At 37.9% G+C, this 13,283-nt stretch overlaps 6 protein-coding genes across 6 annotated transcripts; 3 read left to right on the top strand and 3 right to left on the bottom strand.

Annotated features, from left to right (window-relative positions):
- Positions 1-701: 701 nt before the first annotated feature.
- On the bottom strand, positions 702-1,583 carry SS1G_02245 (hypothetical protein; the record flags this gene model as incomplete). The annotated part of the gene is made up of 1 exon (XM_001595979.1): positions 702-1,583. One exon carries the CDS (start codon positions 1,581-1,583, stop codon positions 702-704), a length of 882 nt encoding a protein of 293 aa, XP_001596029.1.
- Positions 1,584-3,314: 1,731 nt separating this feature from the next.
- On the top strand, positions 3,315-4,032 carry SS1G_02244 (predicted protein; the record flags this gene model as incomplete). Its single annotated transcript, XM_001595978.1, has 2 exons — positions 3,315-3,659; positions 4,003-4,032. 2 exons carry the CDS (start codon positions 3,315-3,317, stop codon positions 4,030-4,032), a joined length of 375 nt encoding a protein of 124 aa, XP_001596028.1.
- Positions 4,033-4,509: 477 nt separating this feature from the next.
- On the top strand, positions 4,510-4,917 carry SS1G_02243 (predicted protein; the record flags this gene model as incomplete). Its single annotated transcript, XM_001595977.1, has 1 exon — positions 4,510-4,917. The coding sequence occupies one exon, from the start codon at positions 4,510-4,512 to the stop codon at positions 4,915-4,917; it is 408 nt and encodes a 135-aa protein (XP_001596027.1).
- A 1,402-nt stretch (positions 4,918-6,319) lies between these two features.
- Positions 6,320-6,556, bottom strand: SS1G_02242 (predicted protein; the record flags this gene model as incomplete). Its single annotated transcript, XM_001595976.1, has 1 exon — positions 6,320-6,556. One exon carries the CDS (start codon positions 6,554-6,556, stop codon positions 6,320-6,322), a length of 237 nt encoding a protein of 78 aa, XP_001596026.1.
- Positions 6,557-9,512: 2,956 nt separating this feature from the next.
- Positions 9,513-9,918, top strand: SS1G_02241 (predicted protein; the record flags this gene model as incomplete). Its single annotated transcript, XM_001595975.1, has 2 exons — positions 9,513-9,598; positions 9,888-9,918. The coding sequence occupies 2 exons, from the start codon at positions 9,513-9,515 to the stop codon at positions 9,916-9,918; spliced, it is 117 nt and encodes a 38-aa protein (XP_001596025.1).
- A 1,608-nt stretch (positions 9,919-11,526) lies between these two features.
- On the bottom strand, positions 11,527-12,353 carry SS1G_02240 (hypothetical protein; the record flags this gene model as incomplete). Its single annotated transcript, XM_001595974.1, has 3 exons — positions 11,527-12,003; positions 12,086-12,241; positions 12,309-12,353. 3 exons carry the CDS (start codon positions 12,351-12,353, stop codon positions 11,527-11,529), a joined length of 678 nt encoding a protein of 225 aa, XP_001596024.1.
- Between the last annotated feature and the right edge of the window lie 930 nt (positions 12,354-13,283).

The following is a 13,283-nucleotide window of genomic DNA, read 5'->3' as shown; positions in this document are numbered from 1 at the left end:
CATTTTCGATTCAAAGGTAAAAAATAAAAAAGTTATCTATATTTATTATTTACTATTTATCTATTTCGCGTGGGCACTAGTTGAGCTACCTGGTATTCACTTCGAATATAAGGTTTTAATGATTTAATATCTCGAATTTAGAAAAGAATTAAACTGACTGACTGACTTACTAACTGATTATCTTGTCTATTATTTCCTGAAATAGATATATATACCTAGGTATACAGATATGAGTAATTAGAAATTGAATTATTATCTTATTATCTAATTATATAATATAAATTTCTATCTATCATTTGTAAGCTTGCATTTAATATTTATGTCACGCCTTTCGTATTCCTGTTGTGTTATTTGAAATTATGGATAGGTGGATGGGAAAGGGGTCGAGGAATATGTAAGATTAGTTTGGTAAATGGGGTATCGGAGTTGAAGAATGGGAATATATTAGAGGGGAAAGTGCGGAGAATGTGCTTTCGGGAAGAGGAATTGATAATTTGATGTTGAGATTATAGATTTGAGGGTAGGGAGTAGGTAATAAATAGCCTTATTGGAGAATACAAGGAACGTGAGTGGATTTCGAGTATGTTGCGGAATAGAAGATGAGGATATTCGGGGCTTATGTATTGAAATGGATTTAAAGTGGAATTTCCTAGGAAAATAAGTATGAAGAATCGTTTGAGGCATCGTTTGATATACACTCTTTACCCCCTAACAGCAAACACAGGTTGAACCTCACGAATCGAACCCGACCCCAAAATAATCTCCTCACCCAACCTCTCACAAACCTTCAAAACCATCGCTTCAGGAAACTCACACCCAGGAATCCTCTCACCACTAGCTTTAAAGACCTGTTCCTCCTTATTCCAGATATACGCCCAATTTGGAAATTTCCTACACTCCCATCGTGGTTGTACATGGATTCCATTATCCACCGAGCGCAAGTCCGACGGCATATCAATAATAATATATAATACCTCAATACTACAATAATACCTCGACAATTCCTCCAAAGCATCAATATCTTTCTCAAACAAAGCTTCCGGAACAGCCAGTCGCGTAATCTCATTATATGTACCATGAGTACGATCAATCATATCCTCTTCAAAAGAGCGATCATATGGCTCCGAATAAAACTCATCCCACTGCTCAACCGACACAAAAAGTACATCACGAGCGGGATTAAACGGTAAAGCCAGAAGTGGAGGAGCAGAAGACCCCCGACTTAATATTTCGAATTCAAACCCAGCAGTACGAGCCCATGAGAACACCATCTCCCGAGCCTCGTGATTCACATACATGAGAGGTGTTTGAAAGTTAATCTCATCGAGATCTTGGAAGCGAAATTCGAAGTTCCGGTTTAGGTCTTCGGAGCTGTGGGTTTCGCTTGCTTCGTTGCAGTAGCCGGGGTCGGTGGAGTTGAAGATTCGTGGTTGCCAGCACCCTTTTTTGTAGAAGTAGAGGGATGGGGGGAGGGTGGTGGGGAGGGCTTCGCGCCATATTTGGCGGCGGAGTTCAAGGATGAGGTTGGGGAAGAGGGGGAATGTGGAGGGTGTGGTTGTGGTTGTGGTTGTGGTTGTGGTCATGGTTGTTTGTGATCGTGTTTCTTTAGATTGATACTGTTGTGAGTGATGGACAGGTAGTAAGAGTCTTCGCAAGATTCTGTACGAGAAATGTAAGACCACCTTATCAAGTTTCGAAAGATATAAATCCTGGCTAAACTCCCTACTGTTTGTTGTCTGTCTTATTGTGGCGTAGCTCTGGTGAATGGACATCAGCCCTCTCACGTCATCCCGCGCTAATCCATATTGGGATATATGCAGTAAGACGACATTTTGTATCTAGCGGCGCAGCAACTGAGTTGAGACTTCTAAAGAAAGATTAAGCTTTTAAGGATTCTGCTTCTTAAAGCTTGTTGATGTGTATTTATAGAGTCTTTCTCCTAAAAGGACCAAAACTTATTCATTTCCGCTAATGTGCGGGGGTGGGGCATGGAAGACTTCGTCAATTGGCGATTTGAAACCATAGGCAGATAACGTTGGGTTGCCTACTGAATCTGCGACTTTACGGCAGCAGAGCACGTTGTCAAGATTAATGAGGTGTTTGTACTTTGTATCTTGCTTTTACTATGGGCAAATTTAACTTAGGTAAGCTGAAGCGATTGTAAGATCTTTGTAAGATAACGCCGTGACGGAGAAGGAACCCTATCATCAATCTACATGGATTCACGAGCAGAGGTACGGAAATTCTGTACATAGAAAAAGGATATCATGTCAACATAAAGGACGTCCCAATCTGCAAGAGTTTATGAAAATTTCGGCGTTTTGATCTCGCATATTTTCATTTCAGAAAGCTGCAAGAACATTTTTCTGTTAGATGTAGTTAAGGAATTTATGAATTACTAAGCTCTCGTGAGCTTTGAAACGTAGGATGAGGAACAACTATTGTCCGGCTTCTACCTTGTGCTTCGACCTCGTGGAGCGATAGACTGCCTGCTCAGTTAACGTTAAGCTTCAATCCTTCCGGAGTCGTAGGATTTAAAGAAGTGGAGTAGTATGGATATCTGATCGAATAGCTCGTTAGACAAGGGGTTGAAATTAAGGTTTCTAAAGAGAGTATTGACCTCACTCTATATTTCTGTCACCTAACTGACGTTGCAGACCTTGTGCCTATAATGATTTTGTTTAGAAGTCTTGTAGGGATTATATTCCAGGTTTGAGGAATCCATTTCGTAAGGAGTCTGACCATGATCAAATGAGCTCGGGATGGGTCGTTGTTGATCACTCATTTGCAGGATAATGAAGAGAATAATCTATGCAGCATATACCTACAAATTACCGGCCTCTGGGTATCTCATCTTAAAAAATTCTTCAATGCAACGTTCATTTATATTTTCTAGTTCTCTCAGTTTCTGACCATGGCCTGAGCATTATGAAGGGCTAAAACTACGCTCACCTTAAATGATTTTTACGTATACACAGTTTATCCAGATTCAAAAATCGAGTACAGTAGTGTAACGGGTTTCTTCCTGCCGAGAATGAAAATGTAGGAATTGCATCAAGGGTTGGTTTTACAGCATAGACGAAGAGAAAGGATGAGGATATGAGAGCCTTTCATTGAGCCAATGTAAAATGTTCTACACCACACTCACCACACTCACATCATTCATCATCAACGTCTATACAACATCCACATCACTAAACAAATCTTCAAAGCAACTATAAACTCCAACTCATCCGTTCGTCACCAACCACCCTCACCCCTTGCCCACCACACACACCAACACCAACCCAGAACCCCCGGCCTTCCGCGCCAAAATGTACACCCCCAGCATCCATCTAAACCACAGCACCAAACACAACGGCAACAAAGCCTTAACCTTTATTTCCAAAAACGTGGGAACAATCAACGATGCAATTGGAGACAACATTGTTAAACATCTGGGAACATGGTATCGCGGTAAATACATCGCTACGAAGAGTGAATTGCGGAATTTGGTTACGGTGGAGAATGGGAGTGCGGCGGCTTCGAGGGGGGAGGCGATCGATGAGGGGCTGAAGATGTTGGGGATTGTTAGTAGGAATGTTAGGTGGAGTCTCGAGGATTTGGTGGGAGGGTATGGGGATGGTTGGTGGAGTGTTTGGATGGGGGATTGTAATGATGTATTTTTTCTTATAGGTTTTGCTAGGGTGTTTTGAGCATGTTTGTAAGGTCCAGTTGGTTTGTGGGCAGTAAATTTGTGAAGTGTTTTGATGGATGGTGACCACATGTTTATATTTGACGAGATATTGGCAAGCCTAAGTCAAGCGCAACAGTTAAAGGTAGCGGCACAGTAGAAGCAATTCTTTTCCTTTCCACTGCTATTCCGAAAGTTCAAGAATTTTGATATCTTAAAATAGATTACTTGACGATTTCTTTCTGCGCAAAATGTGTTTTTTTTTTGCCTCCGGCTGGAAGAAGCTAAAGGCTAAATCGTACCTTTTGTGATTTACTAACATCTAATAGTTATCATCCAATATATTTTCATCTAAGTAAAATTATTCCTTTTGAAAAGATTTCGTTCACTCTTCTGCTTTTATATTAGTAAACTAGTCTTGTAATTAAAATCTAGACTCGTTAGCTGAATGAATTTCAAAAGAATAAGAAAACCACCGACCGATTCACTTCAATAGGAGATGTCACAAATATCTTCGCAACATGAGTACTTTTATTTAATTGAAAAGAGAGCACTAGCGGCATAGCGGCAAACAGGCATCACCTCAATTTTAATCTTTCAAGTAGAAGCTGCCACAAAGTCAACACAAATCCACGACCGCCCTCAATTCTCAAGCCTCAAAGACAATCATCTCCTCTCAATACCCACAACTTCCTCTCAACTACACTCGAACATATCCCGAATGGAATTTTTCACCTTCGAAATTCCATTCAAAGATATTCCCTCAACCCAAAGCCTTTCAATTTCGCGCCCTCATCACCACACACCCCTTGACAAAGTTCCTCGAAAGTCCCACTATGGAAGCCCAAAACAAAGCTTCAAGTAGTCGAGCATCAACCAAACCCGACAAGAGCAAAGAATGGGAAGTAGAGAAAATCCTCGCTGTCAAGAAAAAGTGGAAAAGTTTATACGTCAGAGCATCTTGGGTTGGCCACGACGAAGATCCAGAATGGTACCCTATATCCGACTTCAAGACCTCGCCACACTTGTTGATGGATTTCTATCGTGAAAATTCTAGCACTACTAGTCCCCCGGCACAATTACCTGAATGGAAAGATGCTTATGAGGCAGGAAGGGAGGATTATGAACACTTGGATAGTAATAAACCTATGGATCCACGTTCGAGAGCTAGGTATTTTAAAGAATTGTTGGAGGGTTTGAGGGAGTATGATGAATCCATTGTTTCTGTGAAAAAGATCATATAATGAGTAAAATATAAGAGAACAGGTACCTCCGGGAAAAATAAGTGCGCCTCGAAGATCTCGCCGTTAAATACTCTTCTTCCAGATTATTTTACGACCAAACTTTCTATCTCCGAGGTATTAATTTTCCGAATTCGATTAATACGGATCGGTGGCTTGGCAAGGCGTTGGATGAATACTAGTTGGCATAAGCAGCGAGTATCGATCTTTTGGAGTTATACTTGGGATGGAAGATTGAGGGAAATAGCGATGATTTGGGTTCTTCAGCAGCATGTTTGAACAGTTTCTCTCGAGAAATATATGGACAGATACATTTCAAAACCCTACAATTCAAGATATATGTTTATACTGCCGAATGAAAGATAAATCTTATACGATACCTCGGACTTGTCCTACGAACGAATGTCAAAAGAATAGAAGTAACCGTAAACCAATACTAGTCCTCTCTAGTATCCTCTAACCACCTTTTCCCTACTCCTCGCTAATCCTCTAGAGGACGAAGATGCCAAATATAACTTGGCAGCATACTTACCACCTTTTAAATGATTGGATATTGTAGGTATACGAAGGAAGTTGTTTTATTATTAGTTATGATTTCGGACTATATAAACCGACAATTGTACTTGCTATATTGAGACTTAACACCGTGTGGCAATCGGCTCTTAGAAACGGCCGACTAATTCCCTGTCGGGAAAAGCAAGTGTCCGGCGTAGTATGATTTTGATATAGGACATCGAAAATCTAGAATTACTACTAAAAATCATTATTTTTGGTATTTAACTTTAAATTTTCAAAGCGACATAGCAAAATTTTCATTGTTAGATTTATTTATCAAACTGAGAAGGACAATTTATAAAAAAAATTTATCAATTCGGAATTATAGTTTTATACTAAGATCTTACAAGAATCTTTGCTTTACCCGATTAAGAACTAGTCGGCCGTTTATGGGACTCGACTATTAGCGATGGAGATCTGAATCTAAATTAGACGGCCATCAATCGAATGTCCAATCAAGACTTAAATTTCTTTGCAAGTGGGTCACATGAACTACCATTGCTGCATTACTCAGTTTTTTTAGTTAGCGAAGAGATGGCTCGTAACCTAGCTGCACTAGATAAACTTGACAAACTGGATATGAGTCTAAGTCTGACTTGATTCAACTCTAGTTTTCCTTGTTTCAAGTGGAATTTCGAAAATATTGATAGATATAAACCTCAAAGTGGATAATAAACCTATATGAAAAATCCACTTTGCCGATTCTTCCAATCATATATACCACTCGACTCCCCAACTTTAAATGTATCGGGCTAGACCTATACCCAGTTCTTCTAGTATTTACCGTTATAGTTTCCCATCATCTGGATGATCTTAGAACCTATGACATAAGTACAAAATTCTTTGAATCTCAACTATAAGTATCTTCTTCGTGCAACCCCAAAAGTACTTCTGGAGAGATCTTCAACCACATCCATCCTACTACCTCCACCACCTTTAACATTACCAACCAACCAACCTCCTCACCCACAATCACGACCACGACCACCGCAACACGACTAACAACATATTTAACCAAAATAACTATGGATTGGATCTCGAAAAGTCTTCTAATACTCTTTATCTTTGCAATATTAATTGCCGTCATAATCCCAGCTTTAGGCCTGGACCCTGAAAGAAACAGAGAGAAACAAATATCCGAAGACAAAAAGACAGAGATGTACATGTTTGTCAAATTAACCAAGCTGAGTTTAAAATTAGAACAAGTTCGTTTGGAAAGGTAAATTGGCATTCTAGATCTCACACTTTGATTTCGGTTTTTATGTAAGATTACTGATTACTGATTACTAACTTGTGTTTAAGAGATAAATGGGAACATGAGATGAATAAACTGGACGCCAAAGCTCCTGAAAAATCTTCTGCTTGAACGAATTCTTTTCCCGGACGGTTTGCGGTTATGGCTGGGTTTTATGTGTTCGATTTTTACTTTCCGAAATCTGCTGTTGCGGGTCGAGTCTTATGGTTTGAGTTGATGCTTTGAAGATCCTGGCATGAGAGATATGCTACAGTTCAACATTGCTCATAAAATGGACAAGGCACAGCTACGAGGAGAATTTGAGTGGACAAGAGGACACTGAGCGCGCTGATGATTATGGATCTGCGGGTGATTATAGATTTTTTGGGTATTTATTTGATTTGGGGTCGGGAATTGATTTGGGTGTTCTGGGAGTATATAATATGCCATGGCCGTCCAAAAGGAAAGTGGCAGATCTACGATTCACGAAGGGTACCCAGGGGACGGTATATAGCTCCGATGGATTGCCTATAAGCATCCCATTTGTAGGGCAGGTTATTAAGAATCTAATGAATACTTGAAAGTTATGTATGGAATGACAAAGTAGAAGTTCAATCAGTATATAATACTTATATAAATCTACAATGTTAAAATCTGTAAAACCATTATAAATCTTACACCAATCGTTTGATTGCTACCAAAACAAGCTCGATGCTGATATTAAAAAATTTTGACTTACAATTATAAAAAAATAAAAGGGATCAAAGAGAATATTGTTACGTCGGACAGTAACATAGGTCACGTACTTGATCACATGATCAAGAAACCGACAAATCGAGATCGGCTTTGCGGTGATTGATTTGTCGGGCTCATAGCCATCGGTTTTTTTAAGGAGGCACGAAGGTCTATATAATCAAGATGGATTCCCTTTGTATAGAGCTTCGTGCTCAAGATCAATCATTTAGTATACTCTATTATTAGTTACGAATTGCATTATTGTTATTACTTTAAGTCCCTGCTTGACGCCTAGTTATAAACCACCTCGAGAGCCTAGAGCACTTCCACGTGATCTAGACGGCAAACCTCGTAACAAATATTAAACAAAATTGTAAAAAGAATAATTTTACATTCAATAACATTTTTATAAACTGAAAAGGGGCTGTTTATTACTAAAGAAAAGTCTGAATATACTATTTTATACGTGTGACCAAAAGGGTGTTTATAGACCAGCAATTGTATTTAACTTAGAATCTACAGGTGAAGAGCACCTGTAGATGGGGATAGCTACTCTATATATACACAAATGAATGGCCTAGCTGCAATGGCTAGGCAAAAAGAAGTCATATTTATTCCTCCAATGATCTTACTTTACCGATAACCATTGATACCTAGTACTTGTCCGGATCTGATCCTCAGGTCACCTAAATCGCATACTAATCTCGAGTAATCGTATCATGTGTGGACATGGTTAATGTACCTGAGGTTTCTTATATAATAAAGGTGGGAGGAAAGCAGGGATTTCCGTCACAATACGAGATATTATATTTATTATTATATATATATATTAAAAGGAATGACCTTACACAGGGAATAGTGGGAAGCTGATAGGGCAGAACTGAGGCTATATTGGTATTGTATATGAATCACTCATTCTTCAAGCTCTACAGAAGTGCGAAGCTCTCCTACAGAGAGCTTCTCAATCTAGTCCTAATAGGAGTGCCCTGGGCACGTGCTACGCAGGAACCATTCACTTTAACAGTCTATCGAATAGTTTTAAAAGTTTTAAAAGCTATAATTCCTGAGCTTTGAAAGTCATGATTCCGGCACTTGATGAATACTCTTACTTTTGATAAGTATTATAATCTGATTTATGATTCCAAACTTCGAAAAGTTATAATTCCTGAAAGCTGTATTTATAGTTGATTCTGTTCCTTCCTAAAAGCCTACATTTACAATTGATTCTGCCTCTTTTTGAAAGTCTTTGTTCACAGTTGATTCTATTCTTTTCTAATATCTAATTCTATTATTATAATTATAGTTTTGATTACTAATATAATTGATTCCTAATCTTTATATAGGTATAAAAAATAAAAATAAAATAAATATCAAAAATATATATAATACAAAGGAATATTTAAAGACTTTTCCTTTTATAATTAGTTTTTCTTTTCTTATAGTTTAAAATCTTAATGAGTTGAAAATAATTATATAACATTCATATTATAGAAATTCATATTTATTTCTCAAAGATACCAAATAAAATAATAAAAGAGCATTAGTTCAATCAATGTTAACGCCTTGTTTGAAGCAGTATTTGATATTCACTACAGCCCTTCCAATACAGCCCTTTCAATACAGCCCTTCAATACAGCCCTTCAATACAACCCCTTCAATACAACCCCTTCAATACAGCCCTTTCAATACAGCCCTTTCAATACAGCTCTCTCAATACAGCCCTTCAATAAATAAGAAAAGCATCGACTAAACGAGATCCCAGTACTTGAAACCCTCCCTTAATCTATAATCTACAATCATTGAACCATCTTCCACATAAAATCTCCCTCACATTTATCTCCTCCAGCAACATTCTAATTATCTCACTGAATCTCATTCCCAGAGAAATTATCATTACCTCCCATCCCATCCACTCATCACCAACTCCTCCAACCCCGCTAGCAGTAATCAAGAACAGATTATTGAGCATACGGCTAATATTGTCACCATCTCACTTATTGGTCTAGCCCTTTATCATCTATATCTTAAAATAATTAATTCTTCTCGTTTACCAGCTAGTGATAGACAAGTACAAATGGAGAAGGAATTGAAGGAGGAAATGGAAATGAAGAAAAATGATAAATTGAAAGAAATCAAGGAGCTTTGGGATAAATTGGATGGGTAGGTGTGTGAACGAAGTGAATGACTTCAATTCAATTACTACTGTAATAAAGAACTAAGCGAACGCGAAAGAGACTAGCTTTTTTAGTAAGTCTATATAAGACTTATTACTTTCAATATGTAGCTAGCTTTTTAGACAGAATACAATTAGACATACAGGACCTACATAATCCGTGGGTGCTACGTCTTCCGTATCCTTCTCGTACCAACAGTAGGTTATATTTATATTTATATTTTCTGGGATATAGATATAGATATAAGAGAGGTGTAATTATTAATTATTATATAGAGTTACTGAGAGTGCAATCAAGAAAGATTAACTATAAACTATAAGCTCTTTCGGCGCTGGCAGAATGTAATGTAGTCGTTTATCTAAACATTTCCCGAGCGAGATCTCAATACCATGATCTACATCCGACATACAAATCAACAATTTAAGTATTTCGAAAGCAGGGAAACCTTCAATATTAATAACCTTAATGATTATAGATATTTCAAATAAAAATTTTCAAGCAGGGAATTTCTCGATAATTTTTTAGCTAATTACATGGCGCGCAGAGGAACTCATCTCATATTGATTTCTTTGTTAAAGTGAATGGTTCCTGCGTAGCACATGCACAAGGCACTAGTCCTATTAGGACTAGATTGAGAAGCTCTCTTACAGAGAGCTTCGCACTTCCGTAGAACTTAGAAGAGAGATTAACCTACTAGACCAATATTACCTCAGTTCTGCCCTATCAGCTTCCCACTATTCCCTGTGTGAGGTCATTCCTTTTAACAATATATAATATATGTATATTTCTAATAAAGAAATCTATAATTTGAATTAATAAAACTGAAACTTTAAAAATATCTCAAAGACCATTAAACAAAACAATTAACTACATAGACTCTAATCCAAAATCAATCAATTGTTACGATGATAATAGCTGACTTGTTTTCGTAAGCTTGGGCCATATACAAATCGGTTTCGATTCGCTCAATTTACTATGAGATTTCGGTCACTCTAAGAACTCATATATATATACTATCAGAGTATATAAACAAGTATGCTGGATCACTTAGGATCACTGGTGATCCAAGGTGGTCCAAGGAGCATGAAGATTTATATAATCAAGATGGATTCCCTTTGTATAGAGCTTCGTGCTCAAGATCAATCATTTAGTATACTCTATTATTAGTTACGAATTGCATATCATTATTGTCATTACTTAAGTCCCTGCTTGACGCCTAGTTATAAACCACTTCGAGAGCCTAGAGCACTTCCACATGATCTAGACGGCAAACCTCGTAACAGGATGGGATACAATGAGAATACTTATTCATTGATTTTATATCATAATAAACTTTATGCTCTAGAATCAATCAGACAATGAGTCGGTCGTGATGGGTTTTACATCAAAGAAAGCATAAGTACACTCTTCACCATATCAGACAACAATGCAGATACACCGCACTACACACATACAAACTCATCAACCAAAATCATCACTCATAAAAATCAAATGATAATTTCTCATCTTCCCACCCACCTCCCCAACCACACCCATAATCATTTACACCCTCTCATCCCATATCAACAGACGATACCTACCCAAAACTCCAAAAGCCTAGACTAAACCTAGCCTAAGCCTACCAAATCAAATAACCACCAGCGCCATGCTATACCATCCCATATGTATTATCCCTTCCAGACCAAATGCTTTGCTCCTATGCTCCTTGAATGACCATCTAATAATGCCCAAGATCTCTTTTTAGAAATTGGGGGTATCATCCAATAACCTATGCTCAAAGTGTGAAAATATTGAGAAATCCTCCCTCCATGCCAGTACCTTTCAGAGGATATATAAATATCGAATCCCATGAAGCTTGTATCAAATTGGTTGGGCGGACCAATCAGATTAGTATAGTAAGTCTCTAGCAGATCCTCAAGAAGATGAAGTTCGAAACATAGGAGGAGCCACGGCTTGAAATCCAACAATGTAATTCTTTTCCTCTCCCTCCATTGTCCTCCATTTAACGGGAACCGTCGTCAAAACATTAAGAAATCTCTCTCCATTCTTTCGATAATTAATAAGAGTAACCTGAGCTTCCAAGTTACATTCCAAAGCTTTTCGAATTGTTGATTTCGCCTTGGAATTTGGATCATTTGTAGGATTTTGAAGACCCTTGGTCGTAGGAGCATTACCGAGAATTTCGAACGTCTTGGGATCGTATGGATTTTGAAGGAATCTGCAATTCTTGCCAATAATTTCCGATTGGGAATAGCCTGTTAAATGCTGGAATGGTTCGCTGCAGTAAACGATGGGACAATGTGGACGTGAAGAATCACATAGAACGAGAGCTACTCCGCTATCGATATTTCCCAAGGCATATGTAGGATTTGGACGACGTTGAACTTGATACTATGCAACATTAATATCAATGCGGTTTGAGAGGGCTTCAAAGGCAAATGCAATTGAAGTTTGTATTCGAATTGAGACGTACCAGAATTTGCAATACATCAAAACCACTTGGAGAATACAAGCCAGGAAAGATCATAGGATCGGAAGAAGCAGAATCCCTACTTTCTGGACGAGAAATTCCATCTTGATGATCTTGTTGATTTTGAGCAGCTGCATGTTCGGCATATAAAGCTTGAAGCTATTTTCACATGGTAAGCTTTAATGTATTAGAGGTATCTCATGATAGTAACAGAAAAAGGACTCACCTCTTTAAGCTTCTTGAGCTGTTCTTCATGTTCAGGAGTTAACATGATTGGCCAATAAGTTTTTGACCAAAGGATGTGTATGTAGGTATGTATGACTATGACTTTTGATGATATGTAGACAGTAGGTATTGTGTGTGTGTGATACATAAAAAAGCCTTGTATTTCTTGACATGATTTTTTCTTCTTTTCTATGCATTACCTGGAAATACTTTTTAAACGTTTAAGAAAGATGAAATGAGCGAAGTGGGGGTGGAAATTGAAATAAACATTTGGGGTAGTTGAGACTTGGTATGAGTGAGGACCGGGTAGGTAGTGTTAAAGAGTGATGGGTGATGGTGAAAAGTAGACTAAAGTAGTATAATACGTACAGACTCCAGAGTAGTCTGTCTGTCGAGCATCTACCCTTACCTTGGACCGGAGCTTAATTAAAAATTAATCAATAATGGGTGATGGATGAATTAATAAATGCATGAATGAATGAATGAATGAATAAATGATTAGATCAATAGATGAATGAATCAGTGGGTAACGAATGGAAAACTGCATACGTATGGTCCGATGATCTTGCCATCTTCACTCCCTCAGAAGAAATCGAGGAAAATGAAAGAAAAATCGAGGTTTTGCTTTGGAGATGTTGAAAATGGTTGGGAATAAGGGAATGGGAAAAATGATTACTCGATCTTCATAACATATTGCTGCGGGAGGAAAGAAAGTGAGGATCGACCAATCAAATATTTCCATTATCCGAAAAGAGACATAAGTTATAACCTTAGAGACTAGGTACGTACTACAAGCTTACCACAAGCTTACCTATCCTATTATCTTTTTCATCTATGATCACGATTAATCAATTTAATAGAATAGGACAGTACGGTAGATGGACTCTAATCATTACTAACAACCTAACAGTCTCAGATAGCGTGATGGTAAGCGCTTTATTGGTAAGAGCTTCATTATCGATTCAGACTCGTATTA

Source organism: Sclerotinia sclerotiorum, genomic scaffold (genome assembly GCF_000146945.2).
Source record: "Sclerotinia sclerotiorum 1980 UF-70 scaffold_3 genomic scaffold, whole genome shotgun sequence".
Lineage (NCBI taxonomy): Eukaryota > Fungi > Ascomycota > Leotiomycetes > Helotiales > Sclerotiniaceae > Sclerotinia > Sclerotinia sclerotiorum.
The sequence above is the reverse complement of the archived record's forward strand: the minus strand, read 5'-3'. Positions and strand labels throughout refer to the sequence as shown.